Source organism: Paramormyrops kingsleyae, chromosome 14, assembly GCF_048594095.1.
Source record: "Paramormyrops kingsleyae isolate MSU_618 chromosome 14, PKINGS_0.4, whole genome shotgun sequence".
Classification (NCBI taxonomy): domain Eukaryota; kingdom Metazoa; phylum Chordata; class Actinopteri; order Osteoglossiformes; family Mormyridae; genus Paramormyrops; species Paramormyrops kingsleyae.
This window is the reverse complement of record NC_132810.1, coordinates 22588549-22616402: the sequence shown is the minus strand read 5'-3', so window position 1 is coordinate 22616402 and position 27854 is coordinate 22588549. Positions and strand designations below refer to the sequence as shown.

Below are 27854 nucleotides of genomic sequence, written 5' to 3'. Positions count from 1 at the left end.
CCAGGGTTCCCGAAGGACTGGGTTGGGAAACACTGACTTAGAGTTATTTCTCGCCACCCCTGTCAAATCCCGCTTTTTTGTACAGGCTTAACCAGAGGCACCTACTCTGTGGAATGGACCCATTAGAAATCGGGAAATTAATTGACGGCTCATTTAAATTGAAAGTAAGCTGACATCTTGCTGAATACGATGACATAATGAGATCACTGGTTCATCTGGTCAGTTCGTGACTTTAATTTAATTTAAAGCAGATTTTGCATGTGTTCACTCTGTTCTTATTCTTGTTGTTGAGGTTAGATTTGCACCAGATCTAATTTTACACGCTGTGAGATATTTCAGATCTCTGGACACCCTCTTGGTGAATTCCTGCTGTTGACCCAGCCCTCCAGCTGTTTGCCTCTTGTTTATCAGTGAAATGTGCTCAGCTGGCTCTTGCCACAATGATGACACAGTCATCGACACGGGTTCTGTTTTGTAGGTCCTCTGAGTGCATGGGTTTCGAATGCCAACACAGTCAGCTGGATAAACAGACTGACTGCGATTCTCTCAGTGAAAGGCACTGTGATCATTTTTAATGGTGATTTGTTGGCCTTTTGACTGCTTCAGAACATTTCCTTTTCGGTTCCCTTAATAGATCATGTTGTCACTGCTGATTTTTCCCTCCTTTTAGATGAAATGTGGCAGTGGTGGCTTAATGGTTAGGGAAGCGCACTCGTAATCGGAAGATTGCAGGTTCAAATCCCCGACCAGCAAGACACCACTGAGGTACCCTGAGCAAGGTACTGCTCCCCGGGCGCTGAATTAGCTGCCCCCTGCTGTGTCACGAAAGTCACATATGGGTCAAATGCGGAGGACACACTTCGCTGTTGTGTGCTGTGGTGTGTCAACAATGGCAAATAATCACAAATAAAAAATAAAAAAAAATTGTGAAGTGTCTGGAAAATGATATTATTGATTTTTGCCCACGCTTGGTACATTTCACAAGAGGAACAAACGAATATGGTTTGATATTCAACCGTACCCCTGACATCCTCTATAGTTTCTAGAACTTCCTAGGCAAACAAACAAAATACTTTCAGAGATTCTGTTTTATTATTAGTTAGGTCGGCGTTTCCAGAGTGATTCGTCTTGCAGTAAAATAAATGTTAATGCAAATCAATGATTTTAACTAAAGTTTCTTGTTTTTCCATCCTCTGATTCATTCATAATATTCATCTTTGAAGGTTAGTAGTTTGGTGACTGATTTTTTTTTGTTTTTTCTTGGAATGAATTGTTGGGGGAGAGATACAAACTGAATTTGGCCAAAAAGGCTGTGAGACTTTGGTTAGAAGCTGTTTGTGAGTTCTGTCTATAGCCTTCATTGTCAAGCAAACAGACTAACTGTGAGAACTGATTATCAAGATTCAAGATTCTTTATTTGTTGCATGCATAGTTATACAGGTACAATACGCATTGAAATGTATTGGTTGATTACAGTCTTGATTATATCTTCATTTAGAATAGGAATTACAGAAAGAGTGAAACACCTGGGAGATTTTAAGATGTGATGTCACTGATCTGTGAATGAAAGTTCATTGTTAGTTGTTTTTTGCTTAAATATGCATCATTAACTGTACAAAGTAGGCCTTTCATTAAATATGATTTTCAGACCTATAGCTTGTCTGCAAGATAATCACTAAACCACAGCTTCCTCATTTAGTGTACTGTTATTTTTAAGGTTTTTTCCAACCGCTTCACATTGGTGGCCAACCATCACAAGACCTTACAACAGGGAATCAGAAAAAAATCACTAGCACTTTATATTTACACAATAGTCTATCTTTCTTCTACAATCTGCATGTTTCAGCTATATTCTGAATATTTCCTCCCAGAAGTAGCTGCCCAGTCCACTCCTTTGTCATTAATCTCTCCATCTGTAAACAGAAGCTGCACTTTGAATTATGTATAATGTGCGACAGTTAGGTTAGACTTTGACAGTGCGGTTTGGGTGGAGGTCTTTATATTCGGCTGAGTGGAGAAAGTGGGGGAGTTATAGGTCTACATCTCTGAGGGACATTCCTAATGGGGGAGACCAATACAGCAAGAGTGAAAGGGATTGGGCTGGGTTTATTTTATTAAAATATTATTTTAAATAATATTAAATATAATTTCCACTCACATTTTATTTACTTTGCTACTTTGGATTTTATTTTCCAGTTTTTTATGTTCATTATACCATGGCACTGTTGAATTCCCGAATTCGATTGGTCAGAATGGTCAGGCAGGCAAATCACAGTAGTAAATCGATACACTGTTATAATCTTTAATTCTAACTAACATTACTTAAAATTCCAGAAGTAGAGCACAACTTGAAATTAACGGAAACTAAACTGAAGTGTTTAATCATTGGCAGAAGAAAGTAGTACTAATCAATGCATTTTAAGCTCGTAAATGTGAACATAATGTAATAGTGACCGTGGTGTAAGCGGGTTAATGCACTCCAAGTCATGCATTGTACGTTTTTAAGGGCACTTACATAAGCCATACGTAATCACACGACCATATATTTAACATGATTGCATCACAGACATCCATTATGTCTATAGGTTTGCAATGAGGATGATCCACAGGGAATGATGAAATGGATTTTTAGGCCTGTAAGTTTTCTATTTGATCCATTTGTCACTCGCTAGTATCGCCTCCCGTAACCATGTTTCCTCCCTTTAGCCTTTTCATGTTCTGCTTTTGTTTTGTAAGTTACCTTGACTAATGCTAGTATTTATTTAGTTAAATTGTAGGGAAAAAAAAAAATTTCTTCATGAAAAATTTCCCCGACACGCCTGTAATTCACACTTAATAAATCAGTTTATTATGGGTCCAAGCACCAGCATTGAAGAATCTATTGTTTTTGAAGCTGTTTTTGGCTTTGAAGCATGTATTCTGCAACTAGTGGAACTGCTGAAGCTTACGGTCCCAACGTCCATTAAATTAATAGCGAAACTGAAGCACCTACTTATTCTCTCTCATGGGACTGTGCAGGTTTTGAATGCTGGCTGACTCTGTGACCCCGTAACTTGCTTTCACCAGTCTGTGTGTCTCATGGAGAGCAAGACGGGACAGGCAAAAACACAAATATCTCTGAATAAAGTTTCTCTATTGTATATTTTAATTCTCCCGACAGACTCAAGGCCGGTGCGGGTAAAGCCCCTTCCCGCCCATGAATGTCACCATCCTTTCACAGCAGTGTAAAATTTTGTGGTCAGTCACCTGAAGAGAGTGAGGAAAGGAATGTCTTAGCGAGAGGAGGAGATTATAGTTGCAGCTGCCATGCTTGTGGACAGGGGAGGGACAGGGTGAATAAGGAGTGAGTGAGAGAGCGAGAGAGAGAGAAAGAGAGAGAGGGGAGTTGCTTTTCAGTATACGGCTCACAATTCTAACACAACAGTCTTCTTTGTCAAGTAGCAACTGTAGCATTTGCCACTTGTTTGTAAACAGAGCATGAGAGTAAGAGAAGAGGCTTGGTTTTCCCAGACTTCTTACAAGGTGAGACAGGGATTGTTGCTCCTTTGACTTCCAGACACACAAGATGTGGATCAGGGAGTGCAACAGACCTGACTCTACTCTCCAGCAGACCTGGCCTGTCGCTGTGTAATTACTGACTTCAGGAGCAGTGGAGTAAAACCAGCCTACAGGTGAAGGGAGACAGAAGTCCGAGGTACTGAGTTTGTCGTTTATGGACAAGTTGAGACTAAGTGTCAAAATGCACAGTTGGAACACTAACTTGTGGTCTTCAGAACTCTGAAAGCCTTCTGCATCTAGTGGGAGAAGAAACCAGCAGAGGCGTGAAACGTGTGCTGTGGTGTTTGGGAGTTTATCACTGTGTCTGACAGAAAATGGAAATAATCGTGGGAGAGCCGTTATATTTAACTGCAATGGAAAAGAATTCATCTTGGCAAAATATGTGTGTGAATCCTCTTTGTTAACCTTTTAGACCAGAGAGGTGTAGTTAATGTGCATCCTGGTGTAGCAGGACAGCGTACTAGTTTTGGCCTCTGATTTAAGGGTCAGACAGGGATCCCCTTGGTCAGTCTTCGCACCTGCCTTTGAGTCTGAGCGGGGATGAGAAGGGAGAGGAACTCCGGATCATTCCAGAAGGAACAGCGGGAAAGGGTAGCCCCTTTAAGTCACGCCGTCAGCTGGCTGAATGCATTCAGGCTTCCACGGCATGCCCCTGAGCCCACGGAGGTGGGTGTGGACTGGGCATATGCCCCCCTGCATCGAAAAGGTAAGTCCCAGGAGGGGTCACCTGACCTGAGTGTTTATGGTGTTAGCAGCCTGACGTCATAACTGTTGCTATCAGTCTGAGATCTGATTGGCAGATGACCATTGTGTTGAGCCCAGGTATCATATGGAAAGATTGTGGTTTTGCTGTTTTGTTCAGTCTGCATTTGCATCCTCCAAGTCGCGAGCTTTGAGTCCTCTTGTACACATCTGGGAACAACCTGGGAAATTTCGCCAGGACAAAAGGTTAGAAAAAAAAGAAAGAAAAAAAAGTGCTGCACTGAGAAAACTACACAACTGCTTAATCCCGGCATCCAGAAAAAATGCACCGGATTTGGATACGCAGCTGGCTGTTTAACTGTATTTGGCTGGCAAGACGTCCTGACGAAGGGCAATTTGTATTGCCGAAGTTTATATCGTGGTGGGATAAAAATACGAGGCCGGGGCAGTGAAAGGAAAACAGCCTCTAAACAACCTAGTGATAATTTATGGATAATATACTGCTCTAATGTTAAACCCTGCCGTCGCTTTCGTTCCAGCAACGTAAACGGTGAGCTTGAATGCGTCCCGTTTCGCCTCGCGGTAATGATAAGAATACGCCAAACAAATTGGCGTACGAATAATCCGTTATGCCAGACCTCCGATATACAACAGCACAATGCTTTACCATGCTAAATCCAATTTGCGCAGCTGGCTGTGGGGAAGTGCCTGCCGGTTGCCTGGGAGTGCAGCAGAAGTGCCCCGTAAAGTACATAATCCGCTGATTAGAAACAGCAGAGGAGATGCGCTCAAATCCAGCGGCTCCTCATTTCCGTCCCGGGGAGCGTTTTGTTAAAATGCACAATCGGTTGTGCCGATCGCAAATTAAGTTTATCCGGGCTCATTTAGACATCATATAAGACTGGTTAGGTTCAAACCGAGAAAACTTAACTGCTTATTTCATAGAAACGAAATTATTTTCCTTTTCCTTTAATGGACTGTTTTATGAGCTCTTCAAAGTGTTTAAGGCCTTAACAGATTACAATTTGCGTTTTTCTCCGACCTTTAATAAATGTTAAGTTTGAGAATCTTTAAAATATAAATTTAACTAAGTTTTCTTGGATACGGAGCCTGATATAAAGAAACGAATTATCAATTTCACTTTATAATTTCTGTGACTCAGCATGAAATCCAGAAACGTGAGAACTTGTAAGTGATAAGTTATTTGCATATTTCGACTGCTGCGCTTTACCAAAGCATGAAAATCGTCTCTCTCTCTCTTTTTTTTTTTTTACTTCATTCTTTGTCTATCTTTCCCTCTCATTTCTACCCCTTTGTTGAGAATAATACACTCCGGCTGCTTTTTAAATTAAGCATTTAATTTGAATGGTGGACCTCACTGTGATATTTCTGTTTTCCATTTGTAGCTCTGTCCAAGTCTGAAACTGAATAATAACATAATTTATTACTAAGGTGTGGTAAGAAAAAAATCCTGTAACTTTAAACTTAACAACAGTGATGGGGGTGGCAGTGATGCTTGGTGTTTTAAATTAAATGTATTTATTTATTAAAAAGAAAAAAATCTTTCTTGTCCACAACTGACTGCGGTAAGCCACACCTAATCAGGCTGAGTTGTTGACAATAGGTGCTTAGGCCAAGCGTGGGGTTGTTGTATACTTGGAGATTTGTGCCTTAGCAAGTCTGGGATTCTCCTCTCAGCTGTCATTCTTTGGAGGGTGGGGGGGGGGTGCTTGTTACCATGTGTAGTGGACAGAATTGTATTGAATGGATTGGGCAGCAACTTCCTTCAGCACATGATCTTGGCTGCTCGCCACAGCAAAACGGGTGGGGGGGGGGGGGGTTGCAAGCACTGCTAGGATGTTAAAACCCGGAACGTGGAACGCAAGGAGCTACTGTGTCTGAAAAGAGAGAACGAGCGTGAGAGAGAGTGTGCAGGGGGGTTCGACAGGACCTCGTCCGCTACTCGTTTTCCACTTTGGGGGGCTGGAAAGACGCTATGTTCTGCCTGAAAGGTAGGAGGCTGTTACGGAAACACTGAGTCCAATTCATGACCTAATCAGATTTCAGGAAAAAGTGGGAAAGGGGGCAGAAAAGACAGCTAATTCTGAAGACGTGGAGGAAAAATGCTTAGTCCGTGCATGGAAAGTGAGTTTGTTCCTTGTCGCACTCCTGGTCCACCCATGACCCCATCTCGCGGTTTTCTTTGTTTTCTTGCCATTCACCAGCTTAGGGGGAGGTTTGCTCCTGGTGACTGAGCCAAAGTTTTAGTCACAAAGAACATCTCCAGCTGTGTGTGAGAGGAGGACGGTTCCCCAGTGCCATGCTCTGAGTGCAGTTCTTCCAACTTCTACTCGGGAATCCGTGTTGCTTCAGTGTGTAGCACAGTGTGTATCGATAAATGGAGAAGTTGCTCTTCATGACTGTTGGCTTATAGTGTTAACTCCTCATAAACGGTCATTAATACCTAATATTGAATTAAGAGGTTTTTGTTAAAAAAAAAAATCTGTTTTCTGTAACCAGCAGACGCAAAACACCACCAGTGGTTACTTAACAGGGAGAAAAAAAACCTTCTAATGCGTTAAAGTGTCAATTGTGTGTTTTTTGGTCTGGTGTCACCTTTCAAGATGCTTGTGTTTCTGCACCATTGTGGTCACGTGATCCCTCAGCACTGGCTTAGCCCCTTAATCTGTCTCCTGTGAGTGCCGGGGTTCCCCATCTTGAGTGTGTGATCTGGTGTCTGTTTAAGGTGTGGTACCGGATCGCATTGCTCCTCCGCTGGGAGAGACGGACCGGGCTGCTGCCCTGCACACAGGGGGTAGTGGTGACACTGCTGTCATGAAATCCAGGATCACGTTACATTTCTCAGCTTGTTTCATTGACTTTTCTTATTAAGGAGCATCCATCCCTGGTAGCTTTACCAAGGTAAATGGTTTCCGTAAAAGTAGAACTGGATGAGCCTCTCTGTGACAAGACTGTACTATAATGCCCTTGCTGACAGCAAAAACGAGCACTGTTTCTAATGCTATGTTATACAGATGTTGTATCTTGCTGTTCGGGAATGAGCTTGTGGCTTGATTTTTGTAGTATTACTGTCTAAATCGCTTAAATTGTGACCATACACATTCTGTAGACTGTTATATGTCAAATCGTTCATCTTTAACTTGAAGAAATTAGTTACTGGCCTGTTAGTCTCTGACAAGCATTCTGTCATGGTTTAATGAACTGTAGATAGTTTGGTTTTGCAACACTAGCTTGTCTTCAGGCTTAACTGGGGATTCTCCTAACAGGATCCTGGGGTTTGTTTTGTAACGCGTGATCTTTGGAACAGTATGCTGGCTTTGCTTGGGTCACAAGACCCAAAAACTGAGAGAGGTATAGTATTTTGGGGATGGTGTTCATGCACTCGCGGGAGGTTCACTTGCACAAAAATGTTCTGAGGGCAGAAAGGAAAATGATTGCTTCAGAGCGATAACTAATCAGATTGTACAGGTTGGTGAGTCCAAGCAACTAGAGGAGGCGGGACCGACCAATCAGATGTCTTGGTCCCGCCTACTCTAGTTGCTTGGACCCACCTCTTTTATAATCTGATTGGTTCAGAGAGACAACCAATCATTTTCCCCTCTGCCCTCAGAACATTTTTGTGCAAGTAAAACTCTCATGAGCTGTTCATATATTTCTATCTGAGTTAACTGATAACATGACACGTGATTACACAGAATCTGATTCTGCATTAAAAATTAATTCATGTGCTTTTTGTTATCTCTGGTACAAGTCAAGTGGGTTTTACTGTGTTTACCATCCATATACAAGTATACAGTGGCATTAAATAATATTCCCCCAGGACTATGATGCAACATAAATTCATTGGGGATGGGCAATAATGTATAATTGTCTTCATGGAATTTTTGGAAGGGAAATATCATGTTGTCTTAGATGTCCTGGTTTTTACAGGTTTGTTTATACAAGGTGATGTAGAATGTGATAGGTGTAATATGACTTTAAATCATAAGTACATAATGCAAAAGGCTCAGTTGGCAGTTAGCCTACAGTATAGATAAAGATAATGTTCTAAAAATACTGTAACATTGACAGGTACAAAGGAGTTATGCATGTTGTTTATCCCAGTTAAATCCTAAAACTTGAAAATGTCGCGCTGTACGCAAAATGTCAAAATGTCGGCTTCTTTGATATCTGCACCAGTCCTCTTGTTAGGCAGACTGATGCGTTTAGGCATCCATTGATGTGTGGTTTATTTCTGTCCTTCATTCATGGAAGACCTTCTACTTACGGTCCCCCACAGAGATTAGATAAAAAAAAAAACACTCCACATAAAAATTAGCATAAAGATCAGTTTAATAAAGCATGTGGCTTCTGTTGTCGGTGACTGATGGAGAGTCAGGTTTCCATGTCACTTAATTTGTTGTCGAAAATAATAATCGGAGAACAAACTGGTCCATTTTTGTTCATAGTGGGTTTTTTTAATACTCTAGGCTTCATTGATATGTAAAAAAAAATTTCTTTGTTCCAAAGTGATACTTGATTATTAGAGTTGGGAGTGGAGTGTGGATTGTGTTATGAATACTAATGACTATCAAGTGTCTTTTGGCTTCATCCCCGTTGGCATTCTAATGGAATTTCACACCGTGTGTCGGGCTGTGAAAGTGGTTCTGGCTCTTAGGTCTGTCTTCTGAACAGTTGCTTGAGACGAGACATGCTGGGAAGGCAAAAGAATGCAGACTCCCCCAACTCAAGTAAGATGTTAAGGATGGATTTTTGAAAACCACACCTGACCTAAACTGAAATATGTCACCCAGATGTTGAGAAAATAAATATGCTTGGCATAGAACCTGTACTAGTGGATTTTATATTTGAGGAAAACTCCTACTGCAGGAGTAATGAACGGCTCAAGTCTACAGCATGATGTTATCTCTTGCTATTCTTTGTAAGTATGCAAGGCTAGGGAGTGTAGCCAGTAACAACAGTTATCCATTATTGAAACTTTTATGTTACACTATGCCTCAGTTTTGCTTCTTCTGTCCATATAATGGTTCTCCTCATATTTTTAGGGGAAAATGTAAACCATGTCTATTATCATGGGGCATTATCACAACTTTACTGGAAAGGGAGATGGGTTAGTATCTACCGGTCTCCCTGCACAAAGCTCGCTTCATGAATCAGCTCATAGTTTTGCCACAGGCCCCTGATTAAAGCCTCCTCTAAGCTTAACTCCCTAGTCAGACTTTGACTCAGCTGTCTTATCAAGTCTGAAGTTGGGCCTATTCCAATTTGCGGAGGCTGACCCCCAGACATCTATTCCAGATTGCCTGTTACTGTTAACTATCTATATATATATATACACTCACCTAAAGGATTATTAGGAACACCTGCTCAATTTCTCATTAATGCAATTATCTAATCAACCAATCACATGGCAGTTGCTTCAATGCATTTAGGGGTGTGGTCCTGGTCAAGACAATCTCCTGAACTCCAAACTGAATGTCAGAATGGGAAAGAAAGGTGATTTAAGCAATTTTGAGCGTGGCATGGTTGTTGGCGCCAGACGGGCCGGTCTGAGTATTTCACAATCTGCTCAGTTACTGGGATTTTCACGCACAAGCATTTCTAGGGTTTACAAAGAATGGTGTGCAAAGGGAAAAACATCCAGTATGCGGCAGTCATGTGGGCGAAAATGCCTTGTTGATGCTAGAGGTCAGAGGAGAATGGGCCGACTGATTCAAGCTGATAGAAGAGCAACTTTGACTGAAATAACCACTCGTTACAACCGAGGTATGCAGCAAAGCATTTGTGAAGCCACAACACGCACAACCTTGAGGCAGATGGGCTACAACAGCAGAAGACCCCACCGGGTACCACTCATCTCCACTACAAATAGGAAAAAGAGGCTACAATTTGCACGAGCTCACCAAAATTGGACAGTTGAAGACTGGAAAAATGTTGCCTGGTCTGATGAGTCTCGATTTCTGTTGAGACATTCAAATGGTAGAGTCAGAATTTGGTGTAAACAGAATGAGAACATGGATCCATCATGCCTTGTTACCACTGTGCAGGCTGGTGGTGGTGGTGTAATGGTGTGGGGGATGTTTTCTTGGCACACTTTAGGCCCCTTAGTGCCAATTGGGCATCGTTTAAATGCCACAGCCTACCTGAGCATTGTTTCTGACCATGTCCATCCCTTTATGATCACCATGTACCCATCCTCTGATGGCTACTTCCAGCAGGATAATGCACCATGTCACAAAGCTCGAATCATTTCAAATTGGTTTCTTGAACATGACAATGAGTTCACTGTACTAAAATGCCCCCCACAGTCACCAGATCTCAACCCAATAGAGCATCTTTGGGATGTGGTGGAACGGGAGCTTCGTGCCCTGGATGTGCATCCCACAAATCTCCATCAACTGCAAGATGCTATCCTATCAGTATGGGCCAACATTTCTAAAGAATGCTTTCAGCACCTTGTTGAATCAATGCCACGTAGAATTAAGGCAGTTCTGAAGGCGAAAGGGGGTCAAACACCGTATTAGTATGGTGTTCCTAATAATCCTTTAGGTGAGTGTATATATATATATATATATGTGTGTGTGTGTGTGTAAAAGTATATCCTCTCTTGTTTTTCATCCAGGTTTGTGCATGTTTCCATGAAGGTGCTCATATCTGTGTCTCTGAAATCTATTAAGAATAGATGTTTTTACACATTGGGCTGATTTTGACTTGGCCAAGATGTAAGAAGTTCATCCAAGAGTGAGGGAACTGCGGATAGGATACAGAACAAGAGGCCTGGTCTGGATGAGCAGGAGAAACTTCAGTTAGTTATAGTGATGCAGCCAGAAGGTGTGGTTGAGATTTAGGGATCCTATGTGTCTACTTGTAGTCTGGTTGTGTGCCCACTGCAGGGCGTGGATGAATACCAGACATAGAGCGGAAGACTCAAGTTCCACTCAAGCTGTAAGTGACATAGCAATCGATATTTAGGCCTGTCAAACATTACTTAAGTGGCCGGCCTCTCAGTGTCCACAGCCAGAGCTATTTATAAAAAGCGCCATGGGATGGCATTTAAAAATATCAACTTGGAATGACTCGCATGGTATCCACTGAGTTTCAAGGATTGCAGAGAAGATCCAGCATTCTGTTGACATTTAATCTACATAGGCATGGATATGTTAATTAGTTGTGCTGTTATTGGTTGGATATGAAACCAGGGGGCTGCTTTCCAGCTGTTTTATGGACTTAAACGCTCCTCTTAAAAATTAGCAGAGAGATCATTCGAGTCAAGCATATGCATTGTGCTGTCAGTGACTGATGGAAACTGAGGCCTTCATTTCCACGCTGCTTAGTTTGTGCTCCAGGTTAACGAAGACCTTTCAGTGTAGAAACTGAGTAAAATTAAATACTCTTTGATCAGTGATACTTTGCTTTTCTGATTGTGTCTGTATCAATCTGTCAAATTTTTGTCCTTTTTTTTTCTCCCCAAAAATTGATAGTTGTGTATTAGAGGTAAGAGTGTTGTGTGGATTTTGTCATGGTTTTTGTGTGAAAAGTGGGAATGTCGGCCTCTACTACTTTTGAGTAATATTCATAAATACTTCTTGTCTTCCACCACCTGGAGTTCACCTGACTGCAACACGTGGTGCAGAGAACCTTCTGCAGGCATGAGGGAAGCCTGGATCTCTTACATTGTCCTTCGCTACACTTGCCTGGCCCTGTCATCCTAGCTGTACTGTGATTTATGATATGTAACAGGGATATTTTCCACTTGTCTCATTCAGCTTATAGCAAGTACATCATGGTTGAAATATCTTGTACAGAAGCAAACGAGCAGTCAAGGTGACTTGAAATGTCCTGAAACACTGCAGACATTTATGGTTGGGTTTTTGGTGCAAATATTTAAGGAACTGGAGCAGTAAACTTCCCTAAGACCTATCTTCATTCAGCATCCAACCATTGGACAGAGGACACTTCTGAAACGGCAATAATTTGGCGTGAGCCTTTTGAAAGGAGTGAGCTTCTGTGAAGGTTTGCCCTACAACACATGTGGTTACTTGTTTGTAAGTGTGACTGTCTCTCTGTCCCTGGGTGACTCTCCGCTATGGAGTCATTTCCAGGCGTAGTCAGGCCCGAGGCTCTTTCGGAGACTCGCCGTGGTAACCTTGTTCCCTCTGCTGTCTCTGAGACGGTCCCTGGTGACACTGGAGTATGCAGCAGTGCCTTGCCGCTGCTTTAAGTGCTGTCTGATTTGCTCCTTACTCCAGCACACTGGACTCCCGAGCCCAAATGAGTGCTGTTCCACAGAAACGTGCAAAAGAAGCAGTGAAACCAGTCGTTTGGTCAAGTGGATCCAGATGTGGAGCGAGGGCGAGTCCCCGGGATCCATAACAACAACAGCACAAACAAACAATGATTCTGAAATGATTGCATGATCCCTCTGTATATTTTGTTGTAAATTTTGCTTGTGGTCAAGCTACACAAGGAGACCAGCAAGCTACAGTTACTCACTAAAGAAGGGGCTTTTTCATTAGTTAGTTTTAAGGATGTTGATGAAGGCATGTCAGGAAGAGAGAGTAATGTTTTTCTCAGCATACACTGTGTCCTGCAGTTAAATATATGGTGAAGGGTAACAAGAGACCATGTCTGGCTTTTCTTTATCCAGAAAACCAAACCATGTGGCAAATTCTTCTCACCATATAAAGCCTGTTTGTATTCATTTGGATCAAGGCGAGTGAATATAAGTAATAGATATGTAATACATAGCCTTAAGCCTGGCAGTAACTTATTATGGGTGAATATTATGGATCTAGCCTGGATCTATGGGCGGTTAACCTGGATTCAATGACATTGGCGGCTGTGTCTCCCTTTGGCTTTGAGAATTTTGGCTGCCACCCTGGTAACTCCACCCTGGTAAGCAACCCCCACGTTTTGCTCTGTCTCTGACTTAATCCTGTTCCGTTTTGTTCAGCCTTCCCTATCCCAAACATTTGTGTGAACCTTTCCTGGGTGCCTCCTGTTCTCATAAGTCATTAAGACATTGAAATTGTCTTTAGTCAACCATCAGTTTATATCTGTATTATATGTGAGACCCATCTGTTCCAGGAACACACCTTCTAGCCTACAACACTCTATATTGCCCGAATGTGCTTAATGTTGCACGTCCTGCTAATATGAATGGTTGTCTTATTAGGTCCTTTCTTCATTAGTCTGATGGTGTGTAGTTCTTGCTCCACTACCGCTTACACTTGTACCTGGGAAGCTTAGTCTAGCTGCTCTTAGGCCTAGCCAAGCCACCTTACTAGTTCTTGACAACAGTATACCGAATAAAGTAAATTTAAGTATGCGATTAAAGTATTTTATAACATCTTTGCAAAAAAAATGTCACAGAGCTCTGTCACCACCTCACTGTTTTGTCACCCTGCAGTGGTCATGAAGGTGACAGGTGAGCAGGAATTAGGGACCAGCGTTGGGTAGGGTTGTCTCAATTTGAATGTGTAAGCTGCACGCTGAGGAGCTCATTCCATTTTGTAGTGTCCAGCAGCAGTATGCTGATGCCTGCTTGCTCAGTTGCATTTTGTAATTGCAGGTTGAGATGTTTTCAGTTCTTTTCCTTTTTAAATCCCTCCTTGTATGCCCATCCATTCAGCTTCCAAATACCTATCTAGCACATGGTCACAGTCAGAAATGGAAAGTTCAGGTTCAGAAAGTACAAACCCACACCAAGCTTTTTGTGTCAACCAACCAGTTGAGTATAAACGGTCACATTCACAGGGGCTTGTCATTAAAAGTCCTAATTCTGAAAAGGTAAGTCCTGTTTTATATTTTTACATTAGAAAAATGTACGCATGCAACCAAGAGGTGCTTCACTGGAGTTTGATAAATATATTTAGTATTTATGAGTTTTATATGCTATATTGCAGGTCTAAACTGTTTTATTACCTGAGTGAAAGCATTGATTTTTTTTTTTTTAAAACTAAACAGCAGCTAGTTAACCCCTACGAACGACCCTTCATCCTGCTTAGAGGTGGCTGTATTAAAGACCCTTATTTTTATTTTGACTAATGCACTCTTCCTTTTAAGTAATCCGTTCTCATTCTGTTAATCTCCACTAACACGTTTGCTGTTATAACAGAGCATTAATTATAATTTCTATTCATAATATTAATATTCCTCCATCACTTTTTGGAATGATTTAATTCCCTGAGTCTGCTAAGCCAATTCTTCTGCCCATCAGCAGGGGGTGCTGTTCATTTGTCTCAGCATGATATTGCCCTCCTTTTCACAACAGTTTATTAAAAAGGAAAAATGCCCAGGGCTATTGTTAATCATTGCATGTAATATCTCCACAAATAATTTCAGATGGGTGGTTTAAAAGCCAATTAGAATATAAAAAAACATTCCTTTCCAAGTGTGATTTATGTCAGAATGTCTTTCAATTATAACAGACCTAATTACTCCTGTGAAATGTTTCTGTTTCTGAATAGATTCATTAGCAGTTAACCAGCCTCCTTTGAGAATGTCAGGCTGGGGGTAAAATGTTGCAACAATTGAATATGGTTTTGAAATATGCTGCGGTATTTCCATTATGTTTTAATTTGTTATAACTTGGTTTAAAAAGCACTGCCTTTATATTGAGGAATTTTACTAAATGGGCCAAGAGTTCATAATTTATTCTTCTCTTTATTTTAACGTCTGTTTTCTGTAGAAGCCAGAAAGCAATAGGAGGCATTATTTTCTGTCTGGGGGTAAATAACAGTCTGAGGTTGGCCATTTTCCCACTGGAATCTTGTCTGACCTGTAAGTGGTGTGGCTATGCTTGGAGTAAGCTTGGATAGAGGAGCGGGAAAGCCAGGATTTGAAATATAGAGGCAAAGTGTATGTTTAGGAAAGAGACTCGCGGTCAGTAAAACTTACTTTGTGAAAAGGCTTTAACTGTTGTACTACACTGATATTTACACACACACACACACACACACACACGTAGGGTAAACATATCCTTACGGGGACTGCTCATTCATTTCAATGGGAAAAATGCTAACGCTAACTATGACAACCTTAACCCCTACCCTGCCCTAACCATAACCATAAGTAACCTAACAAAATACAAGAGTTTTTGCATTTTTAGTTTCTTCATAGCAGTCACCAATTTTTATAAAATAGTTTTCCGGTTTCCTAGTCCCCATAAGGGAAAAAAAATGGATATTTATCACGTTATGGGGACATTATGTGCAAGAGTGCATTAGTCACATTATGTCCCCATAAGGATAGGTAAACCCACTCACAAGAACAAACAAATGTTTGAACTGCTTGATCTTTTTTGGGGGGAGGATCCAAACATTGAAAAGTCTTACCTGGAAAACATTTACCTTGTATTTAAAGCTTTTCTCATTATTTTCAGAGTATTTATTACCAGTTTGGGAGTGTGAATGGTGTGTGTGCCCTGCGACGGATTGGCGCCCTTTATCAGTTATTCCCTGTCTTGTGCCTAGGCTCTGGTCCCCCGCGACCCAGCGTAGGACAAGTGAGTATAGATGATGGATGGATGGAATTTACTTTGCGGTGTTGTGCAAAACAATCACGGACAATCGAGACGATTAACGTTAAATAACATCAAATAAAATGTGATTTAAAGTTGGTATTTAAAATAGTGAGACTTGTATCATTTCCCTCTCATGTAAATTACTAAGAGAGGGGTGACAGAGATAGAGGAACAGCAAGAGGATTAGACTGCAGGTGAAAGAGCAAAAACTAGTGTGACCGTACATGTTCCGCACCTATTCTGCTAACCCCAAGGTGCCCTGCGAGATGTTCCTACCTCACCTGCTCTCCCATGCACCCCGTTGTCCGTTTCTAGTTTACATGGAGATCTGGGCTACTGTCCCTTGCTTTGTGCATGAGCCTGCAGGTGCAGATTGAAAAGAGTGGGGAATAATAAAACCCCCAAATGGCTGTGCAACATGTATGCTAAGTCTGTCACACCATACAGCACCAGCGTGTAAAAAGTACATGGGAAGTGTTCTAAAGTAATAAATTTTTCCTTTATAAACAGATCTTATTTAATTGATTTATTTATTTAGCTTAAAGTGGTTATTTACCTGTAATACTGAACTGTGGATCAATCATTGGCTTGTTTATTGGCAGAGAATCATTAGTTATTGGCTCATTTATTGGCAGAGGATCATCAGTTATTGGCTGGTTTCTGTGATGACGGCTCTGATGTCAGGGTAAAGTGTCTTCTGCGGCACTGCCTGTATGGATTTGAGATTTAGGGCGTATTGATTATGTCACGTCCACACTCAACACAATCCATATTTATTTGTCAGATTTGTCGTTGTTTATGTCTGCTGGTTTATGTTTGGTTGTAGGATTGCATTTGTCCTGCCAGAGGACGTATTTCAAAACTAAACAAGGTCTTGTTCTTTGTTGGTCTGGAATTCCATCTGACTGCCACCAGGAAGGGTCCTCGGCGAAGACGGCCGGCCGTGTTCAGCATCCCCTAAATGCAGCGTGATCCCGGCTCCCGGAACACACTGAAATGGCATTCCCGAGATTCTCTTTGGGCAGTTTCACACAGCTGCTAGGCTGTTTAATGGAAGTATTTGTGCACAGCCCCCTGAGTACAGGCGACACTGCAGGCAATTCGCAACAGAATAAAGATGGAAGTGATTTAAAAAGCACCTTCGTCCTCGTATAGCACTTCTCTCTTGGTCCTGCCATCCATTTTTTGTTTAATTTTATTCCACTGCTCACCCTTGTATAATCAGGAGACCCTCATGGCTGTAACCCTTCTTGTCCCACATAACCAGCTTCATTTGCACTTACATTATGCAGCAGTCGTTTTTGTCCAAGGTGACATACAAGTGAGCAAATAGCACATTACAAACATACATGCCGCCACGAAGTCAACTAGGCATAAGTTGAGCTCCCAATAAATGCTCAGGCATAATTACGAGCAGTTTAGGAGCGAGAGCTACATGTCTTCCAACAAAGCACGGACTTAGTAATTCTATTCAACGGCCAGAAGTGCAACATTAAGAACATTCAGGCAACATAGAGAGGCATCGATTGCCTAGATCCAAATATCCAGCTCATCCAGAGGCTGAATCGAAACCTTTCAGACTTTTCATCTCACAACAAAATTTTCCCTGTTAATTCCCCTTTAACAGCCATCTCCTAGCAGTGATCTTGTTGTTATGTAAAATGCAGCACAATCTGTAGAGATATAACTTAGCAACTCATCAAATCCAGGATGCTTGTCTAACTTTATGACATTGATGTTTATCTTTTAATAGCCTCATTTATCATTTATTGCCTGAATGTATCCAAAACAATAGTTGTATACTGTATGAAATACTCATGTAGTTCATCTTTTAGCCTTCTTATGTGCCATTATTCACATCAATTGCTCTTATAGTTTAATAAATTATACGCTGCAATTTTATTTTTTTTTAACTAGCAACCCAGGTTGACTTCCTTGGCATTTGCTCATGTTCTCTAGATTTATGCTCGATCATGACCTCAGCTTTCTTAACTGACATTTCTAAATGACATTTATGTATCTAGTTGTGTATGTATGGACTCAAACTCCTACACGAAATCTAATCTTCACCATCATCTTTCTTAGCAAACAACATAATTTAAAATAAACTGGCAGTGGTGACTTAATGGTTAGGGAAGCGCACTTGTAATTTAAAGATTGCAGGTTCGAATCCCTGACCAGCAAGGTACCCTGAGCAAGGTACCGCCCCCCAGCCCTGCTCCCCAGGCACTGAATTAGCTGCCCCCTGCTATGTCACATTGTCACATATGGGTTAAGTGCAGAGAACACATTTTGTTGTTGTGTGCTGTGGTGTGTCAACAATGACAATCACTAAATTCTTTAAAATTAATTCTAATTTGACTGTTGAAGGATCATCAACAATCAGATCTCCCATATATATGTGCATGAAAAATTATTAGTAGTAGTCTTTTTATTTTCAGAATAGTCGTACTGATTTCCTGTAAATCTTCAGTTTCACGTGGGTCACGGTTGGACTGAACACACATCTGAATTCCCAAGTGGTGTGTGGCTCATTTTGTTACGACGTGGTGCCCGTGATTGGAAATTCTCTAGTTCAAATCCCATAGCTGACAGTGACGTCAGCGCTGGGGCTTTCAGCAAGGCCCTTAACCCTAATTTCTTCTGGGACTGGCTGAACCCACTTTCTCACTTTGGATAAAATTTTGTTAAAAATACTGCAGATATTAGTACTAAAATAATGACAGCCATTGTTATGAGATGAAGAGGAAGTTAACGTGCTCTCTTTATATAGCGTTAAATTTATTCGCGTGCATTTCTCCCAAGCAACATACAAACATACTTTCTGTCAAGGACTTATTTAAGGCATAAATGTGGCTAGGCTGAGCTTCCAGTGAATTAGTAATGTGTACAGTCACACAGGATGACCTCAAAATAATGACCTCCATACACATATTTTGTAACAGGTTTCCTTTGCAGCACAGAGAAGCAGCAACCAGACAGAGTGGCAAGTGCCCATCCGTCTCCCCTCTGCAGGAGTGGGGCGGTGAGCTTAGGGTGTGTGCAGCTGTCACCAGTTTGTTGGCCGTAGGGGATATCCCCTTTGGCAGCGGGCACTGGTTCAGCTCTTAACCAGCTCAGTGTAGATTCTTCCCACCGTCTGGGCATTTATGCGGCGGAATGTTCTGGATCGTGGTGCCTTTTTTCTGATGTCTTGTCACTGTTTTTGTGAAGTACTGTATGGTGCTGCTGATGTTTTGAAGGCCAAGAGCAGGTGTCACAGGGGCCAGACAGTCACCACGTGTTGGTTCGGGTCTAAAGCTGGCCGCGCCATATTCTTGATTTGGTTCCCTGCACAGTGAATGAAGAAGGTTTGCGGAAAATATAAGATGAAATTTGCTGGTTGAATGTGCTTTTCTGCAGGTGTCTGGAGCCGTGTGTATGGGATCTCCATCTTCCTGGCAGTTGACAGATTTTCTCCTCAGTATTGGGTCATTAGTTGTCGTCAGCTTGTCTCCTTTTTGACTCCAATGACATAATGCGCAGCTGTGATCAGATGTTCAAAATGTTTTCATTTCAGCCTACTTAATCTGTTGATAAAACATTCATATGATTGATTTCCATTAAGCAGAACAAAATCCTTTTCTGTTTGTCTCCGTATGAATCAACTTTTCATGTAATTTATTCTGATTTAAATTTTGCACAAAATCAGGGTAATCATCAAAGCCTTGTTTTTGCCATCACCATCATGCAAATCCTGGTTTAAGTACGAGACTAACCGGCTCTTTCAGTATTACCACTGGGTGGCGCCACTTTACGCAGAAAGACTTTCTCCATATTTACATTTTTCCAGTCCCAGTACTATTTTTAAAAGTATTATACAATGAGGATTGATATTTAATTTTGAGCATTGTCCTTTAATCACCTTGATTGTGTGACTGTTGCATGTCCATGGATGACTGTCCTTAATTTTTGCACCAATTGGCCATCCTCAAACATGCAGATGGATAAACCCATGCAGACATCGACCCTGCCTTACAATTGTTTATTGACAGAATTACTGTTGTGCTATGCTCATTAGAGATTCTGATTGGCTGCCAGGCATCGCTACCCTTCCCAAATGGTTGTCGATTCCCTTTGGCTGCTCTTTTGCAGCCCCTGACTAATATTGGAATCTTGTTGCTCCCATCCTATCTCTGATTGGCTAATGGGTGACAATGTATAATTCTGTAGAGACAGAGAAGTGGGTCACATCATTTTGCACTCCCTGCCCCAAAATCAGGTTTCCAAAGTAATACTGCTTGGTAGTCAAGGTGCTGCTCTGAATTGATGGTAATTACTGTAGGATAATCTAAACTATTAAATAAATGTCTTTAACTACTACCCTTGCAATACTATGCCAACAGAGTACTCATACACTGTTATTTGACATCGGTCCTGAATGCAACCTGTAAGTTGCAGCTCAACCAGCCAGAGCAGGGACCACATTCTTCATCAGAACTCGTTTGTGATCCTACTGATCCAATCAGATTTAATTTTGCATAGACCACTATTTAGAGCAGGAAATTAAATAATGGAGGAAAATTTCTCATTTGCTGTAGCAGCCGAGCAAAGCAATGTGCGTTGTCTTGTTTGTTTTAACCTCCCTTTAGTTTGTCATATCAGCACTTGGTTCTGTGTGCGTTAGCTCACGGGGCGTATCCACGGCATTCGTTCACAGTTTTTCGGCCAGCCCCCAGCAACTGCTGCATGCGTCAGGGGGCGTGGCCTCCGCTTTCTGCAGCGTTACAGGGAGGGGTGACCTTCTCCATTGCGGTTTGTTAGAGCAGCAGAAAAAAATTGTAGGGAAGTCAGCTCACCTTTGTCCTGTTATCTTCAGCCTTCAAAATATCTCTCTCTTCTTTGCCAGTTACAGTGTATATTACAATACTGGGTAATACTTAACCTAGGTATTCTGGTTTTTCTAAGCAGAAAACATCCAGTTATTCGAACTAATATCTGGTGTAATTTATTCATAGTGTGTGATTGCGTGCCCTGTGATGGACTGGCATCCTTCTTATGTGCAATCCTGTACTGAATAAGTAATCAAGGAACATGAATGGATGGAGGTATAGCAATTAACTCTCTTCCTAAAGCTTTATACATTGTTTGTTCATAATGTACTAGTATTCAAAACGGCTGTTTGCTCTGATAAACAGAATGTTGCAGATAAATAGTGACACTATGGGGAGGTATTACACTATCACCATAATATCAATTCAGTCCATTACTTGAAAAGGAATCATTCTCTTCAGTAATCTGAGGTTTCTGAAGCTTTAATATTTTTTCCATGTGGCTTTGTGGTTTATTTATTGCACTGTGTTCGGTGATGTCATAGAGCAAGGCGCCCAATGAGATCATGTCGATATAGTCCTTCACTGGGAAAAAGGGAATGCTGGCCAAACCACCTCCGTACAGCCTGAACAAGCACTGATGTTTGACAAAACCAACAAGTAGACTACCTGAACCATATGTATAAAAATCGTTACTCAAGAAGTGGTCCCAATATGGATTAAGGTCATCTGATTCTGAATACACAGAGGAAAGAGGCAGTTGGATTTGTGCAGTCTGAGTTGGATATTGTGGTAAATTGATTGTGAGGAAACGTGACTTCAAACGATGAATGAAATAGTGCCATTTCTCTTCATCTTAATTGTTCAGTTATTCGTTTCGTTACAACTAATCTGCCCACTAAAGTTGCAGCAGAAGACAATCGTGCAGGCATTAATGTTCTCAGGAAAAAGGTAACAGATTTTAAAGTAGAGATGATAACAGTTGTCAGGAAATTGAGAGAATGAATTTGAACTGGTTTTCAATGTGCAAGAAGAATAAATCTGATTTAAAATATATATATATATTTTTTGTTGATTTAAGCAAACAGAGCTAGTCTTTGTCATTGGCATGATGCTGAAGGTCTGATTTTATCCATGATTAATGATGATGACAGAAAACTGGCTACATAAAATACAATGCTATGTATTGAAAGACTGTGCACTTGAGTTGTTCAAAGACTTTCTCATCCATTTTATCCTAATTCTTTTTTTTTTTTTTTTTTTTTTTTTAGTTTTGGCATCTTCAACTCGCTGCAGTCTATATCTCTCTATATATATAAACACCTAGACACAAATAGGAAGCCCTTTGCACCTTCTCATCTGTCTCGATCAAGCTTTTTAGGCTAGAATATGTACTTAACTGTGGGTTATGTACTTACTGTAAGAGAGTCGCTCGCTGCAGAGAGATGTAGTCCAAAATTCTTTGTTCTTTTTATTTTATTGTAAAACCTATACATAAAACTTATATAATAACTCAACTGCAGCGTGAAACATTTGATTAGAATTTACGACTATTGTGTTGCTTCTAGATGGATAGTTAACAGAAAACACTATCAAGGAGAAACGAGTATTTTCTAAGTACCTTCACACTGATTATTTACTGCTTTATATTTCTATAAACCGCTTGTCCTATTCAGGGTTGCTACGGGTACAGGGCAGGGAATAACCCAGGATGGGGTCCTAACCCATGGAAGGGCACAAGTTAGGGATGGGGTCCTAACCCATTGCAGGTCACACTCACACACCCATGGGTAATTTGGTAACTCCGATTAGCCTCAGCATGTTTTTGGATTTGGGGGGGGGGGACTGGCACCCAAAGGAAACCCCATGACGACACTGGGAGAATATGTGAACTCCACTCACCTGGAACCCTAGCAGGGGCTTGAACCCAGGTCACCGAGGTGTAAGGCAACAGTGCTAACCACTGCACCACCATGACACTTGGGGGGCACTTGATTCTCCCCCCCAGTAAAAGACCAGATTCGATTGACCTGTTTTCCCACTTAAAACTAGCTGTTTAGAAAAAAGCCACAGTCTGCTTAACAGCTTACTACATCTGAACCGAGATCTAAAGTTTTAGGACATAAATTACACCCATAGCCTCACAAGAAGAGTACACTTCAATCCATTCATACCTGTAAGCTTGGTGTCTGTGTTTAATTCTCTGTTTTCTTGTAGTCCAGGGGTTTTTATGTTTGTGTTGCAACGAGGGGCGTAGCTAGAAATTCTGGCCCCCTGGCAAAATGTCACCTTGTGCCCCTCACTTGAGCTGGCACCTTGTGTGTGGGGGGAGTTAACACAATCACCTAACTAACTGTTCTTACCCCACCCCCCCCCCCCCCCCCGAAGGCTATCATTCCTTGTCTTCCTCATAACTGGAATTTTCACATTCCCTGGGGCTTAATGCAGCCCATTATATTGCTGATACACAATTAATCATAATGCTCTTGTCAGCCGTGTCGAAATCCAGCTGTCGATAGATCTCCATTAATTAAATGAGGGCAATTTGCTACAATCTGCTGTGAAATGGCAGGAGTTGAACTTAAGTAGAATTATTTTTTTCAGTTGATTTTATTACTATTTATTATTGATCTACCTGATTTTTCGATGTCCCTTGTGTTACAACATTTGGTATTCATATTATATTAATTGCATTACAGTACATCAGAAGTTACAAATTATGGTGCACCGCGAGTCATCATATAATGATGCTTAAAAAAATACTGTTAGCATTTGAGACTTATTAGATGTTGATAAGTAAAAGCAGGGAAGACACTGAATGTGTGTAGGTCACATCAATGAGAAGAGTTCTTGTCAAGCAGAATGATCAGGATACAGTAGGGTGACCTTGACTTGTCATGAAATCCGATAGCGATGAGGAGACATGAGGGGCTGTTCAGGTTGGAAGCGCGCCAGTGAATTAATTGCTTAGCTGCAGCTGCCTTGCCGTCTGTGTTAAGTTTGGCACATTGTATTTTTTTTTACCACCCCCCCCCCCTCCCCACACACACACACTTTATGAAGTTTGGCTGTATTTGATAGACTGACAGGTTATGTGGCCTTATGAGAATATCCTCATTATTGCATAGGCAAAACGGTGCAGCAGAAATCTCTAACATCCAAAGTCGCTTTGGTACAAACTGCATATTTTACCTGCTTCTTAATCATTTTTTGCAATATGAATTATTCTCAGTTAAATAACATCTACAAAGGTGAACACCACTGTTTATCAGTATCAGAATCAGAATCGCGTTTATTGGCCAAGTATGTGAGCGAACACATACAAGGAATTTGATTCCGGTCGATGGTGTCTCTCAAGCACAACAGTATCCATGTTTATTCATATCAGTTATCCATGTTTATTCACTCATCCAACAGCCTCTTCCTCCATCCATCCATCCATCCATCTCTCCATCTACTATCCCTTGTTAACTACAGCTTGTGTTCATGTGTGTGTATGTGTCTGTGTTTGCCTTTCTCTTTTTTGAAAATGGAGATCTGCAGCTCATCAAATCTTGGGGTAATTTGTAACCTGTTTTTTAAAATCACTGTTTTGTTATATATACCTCACAGCTTCCAGGTTGGGGGTTCAAATCCTTGCTTCTGTGATTAGCGTTTATTTTTTTCTCTATTTATTCCCCTGGCTCCTCTGAGCTACTACCCCCATCTAAATACTTCAACCACGTAAATTGCCTTCCATTGCATGACTAATTAACAGAAAGCGGCTGAATACCAATATCAATTTAGCATAAAGGACCGAGTGCGCATGTGAAAGTGGGTGGCTGAGAGTTGGAGATAAAGAGGAAAGCGGCGTAGAGTCTGCGGCGAATGCACTCCCCCGGTAGGGAATCGCAGCCCTCACGTGCTGCTAAGAGGCAGGGGATACGCTAGAGAGGAATGGCACTGTTGGCAGGGCAGAGAGGCAGCGCTGAATGAGAACCGCGAAGAGGGGCGGGCTAAGCGCTTAGATAGCAGTTCCCTCGGGGGGTGTAGGATAGTAAGTTGCGGCGGTTAAAATCGTGTTGCGGTTAGTCTGTGTGCCAGTAGGTGGGGTCTCTGCGTGCGGGATTTTGACAAAGCCACTCACCAAGCCGGTACTGCGGACCCACCGCCGATAGACGCTGTCTGCTGCGCCTCGCTGAAACACACGCGCTTCCGCGCACGCACTCACACTTCGTTCGGGGAGCGTGGCAGCGCGCGACGGCCGGAACCATGGTGTTCATCAGCACTTCTCTCAAATCCGTGATCAAGTATTTCAAGAAGAAGGGTGAGCACTTTCCGCCAACATCCTCTGCTCGAGGTGTCTCGTTTCCGCGGTCATTTTGGTCTGTGTGTGTGGTTTCAAAGATTTGACTCTGCCGGTGTGTTGATTAATGGTCGACCAGCGTGTGGTGACCTTCTCCATCCGCACCTTACATGATGTCAGCTCTCCTGTGCCGCCCGTGACAGTCCGACATTAGCATGAAAAATACGAAGTAATTACTGCATAAATTAGTACAACCATCCTTCATATTGTTCAAAACAGAACTGGCATCGGTGATGTTCCCCAAAGTATTTGTGATGTGTATCTTTTAATGCATGGAACTTATTTTCTCCATCACAACTGCCTTACTTTTTGCTGGCAAAGGAATATTATACATAATATTATGTGAATGTAATACTGCTGTAACTCCTTGCCAGTGATGCAACTGATTGAACTTTTTGTCCATTATTACTGAATTTCCTGATTGGAAAGCAGAAACCGTGCTGTTAGAATTATGAAGTCACTGCAGGTTTTCCATTTGAACTTTCCTTTTGAACAAACTTGAGCGCATCCTGTTGTTGTTGCACTTGGACAGCAATGTATTTAAAGCATCACTGTCTGGTCTATCTCCTACAAAGACCTTACTCTTTCCCCCAATAGAAGTACATGGTAAAACGGTGTTTTAGTTATTATCCAGTGAGATCTGCTGAATAGTTGATTGGATGCCCTACTTCCTATTACATTTTTTTTTGTTCTTTTTCCAGTTGAATCTAATTGGTTAATAATATACTGTATTCACCAGGTATGGCCAGAACAGAATTGAAGACCACCCATCAGAAACTGGGTTGCGGTTGCTGGAAGTTGTATTTGATTGGCATGTTACACAAGCCCTTTGCTCACCTGATCCTTAGCCATTGTTTGTAATAACTGTACTGTGTTATAGTGCCATTAAGGAAATTTTTCTCAGTGGTCAGGTTATTAATGGTAATTAAAGGTCTATTGGCATTCTCAGATTTGCAGTCGAGCCACCTAATAATTCGACAGCTGTTTTAACCTTCACCTGCTAAATCAGGAGTGGGCAATCTTTTCCGCAAAGGGCCGGTGCGTATGCGGGTTTTCGCTGCAACTCCCTAATTAGATTTCAGCCAATCAGTCCTCTAATTGGTAGAGTCCTCACACCTGGGTTTGAACAGCTGACCTACAGGTTATCCCTAAAACCTGCATACACACCGGCCCTTTGCGTATAAGATTGCCCACCTCTGTGCTGATGCAGCAGGCTGCAGGGCCAGGCTCTGCAGTGTCTGCAGCCATGCAACGTTACGTGGAACAGCCAAACCACAGGCTGGTAGGAAACGTGAACGTGGTGATTTCTTGATGCTGGCAGTTACTTTACAGCTCACCTTAATGGTCTGATGGTTCTTCATACATGTGAACAGGCCACGCTGTTCCCTGCTACAGGGGCAGCTGCAGGAATGCATTTCTCTCTGTGTTTTTGGTTTGAGTCGGATTAACCATGACAAATGCCCCAGAGATCCTTCCCCAAAACTGCTGAGCTTTCCCTTAACGATCGCTGGTTAAATGCTGAAACTGCAGTTTTGCGCTGTCCAATCCCTTCTTCCCCCTCTCCTGCCACCCCCAAAGGGCACCACGCAAATTTGCGGGGACCGTGCTGGCAGCACAAGGATGGTCTTTGAGAACGAGAGAACCACACCACATTTTTTATATTAGAAAGGTGCAGCCATAAAGGAACAAACAGGGCATAACCCTATCAGTGTACTAATGTGTACCGTCACGTGCATGTGTGTGTTTGTATTTTTTTTTGGTTACTTATGGTTAAGCTTAGGGCTGGGTAGGGCTTAAGGTTGTCATTGTTGAGATTAGGGTATTGCCCATAGAAATGCAGGACGGTCTCCACAAAGATGTGAATACAAGTGTGTGTGTGTGTGATCCCTTCTTGACCTTGAGCTCTGTACACCAGAAGACCATTTTTACCAGGTAATTTTTATGCCATAAGACATAAAACCATGTATGTGTGGGAGATTTTGTCATAGCTTTGTAAGAGAAAAGTATTTATTTAGGGTATCTCCTTCTGGGCTTTCAGCTTTCCATTTCCTTTGACCCTGAAGGCATATTCTGTTTTTGTCATGGGTGTGTGGAATGTCAGTGATGAATTGCAGTGTTGTCCAATTAACAATATACAGGAATAGTAGTGTTGCTGTCAAAGCTAATAATGAAATTATTTACCCACGATTCCCTGCTGCACATCCAGGATTCGTAAGTGGGCTTAATATCTTAAACAGCCTCACTGCAACCTAATTTCAATTTACAGAAGTCGTCTCAATAGGAAACAGTTGTCAGTGTTTTTTTTTTTTTTTTTTTAATGAAATTGATATGGGGGGGGGGTCCCAGTCACTTGCATGAAGGTACCATCTTCTGGAAAATAAGTTGAAAACAGTATAATAATTGCATATCATGCATTGGATTGCTAATAGTGTACAAAATGCACTAATCCAGATGTTTTATGAAGGCTAAGAGCTGGTTTGATCTCGCCGTGCCGGCTGGGCATCTGCTGAAAGCCTTCAGTGATTTCTGCCTCTTAACTACACTCTTCTGCCCTCCGGCAGCGATCTCCAGCTTGGACGAGGAAAGCAAATGGACGGTGCACTATGCGGCCCCCTGGCACCAGCAGGAGAACGTCTTCCTGCCCTGCACACGGCCAGCCTGCGTGGAGGACCTGCACCGTCAAGCCAAGGTCAACCTCAAGACCGTGCTCAGAGGTAAGCCATGTGGCAGGTGTGTCGCTACAAGGAGAGCGTGGGAGACGGGCATCTGTCCCCAGATTGGCCATGCGTTGAACCGTGTCTCCTTACTTAACATGAGGAGATGACCAGTCATCAAGCCGACTGTGAAGTGGTTTTACAACCTGCTCATCAAAACACTGCATTCCTCTTTTTGA

General features: G+C 41.9%; 1 protein-coding gene across 8 annotated transcripts in view; it reads left to right on the top strand.

Annotated features, from left to right (window-relative positions):
- LOC111834728 (NHS-like protein 1) overlaps nucleotides 1-27854 on the top strand; it is an 84505-nt gene that overhangs the window by 40057 nt on the left and 16594 nt on the right. For 2 of the 8 annotated variants that reach the window (XM_023794326.2, XM_023794325.2), the window contains exon 2: nucleotides 27523-27675. In XM_023794326.2, coding sequence (XP_023650094.2) covers nucleotides 27523-27675 — 153 coding nt within the window. The other 6 variants (XM_023794328.2, XM_023794329.2, XM_023794331.2 and 3 more) reach the window with 6 other exon arrangements.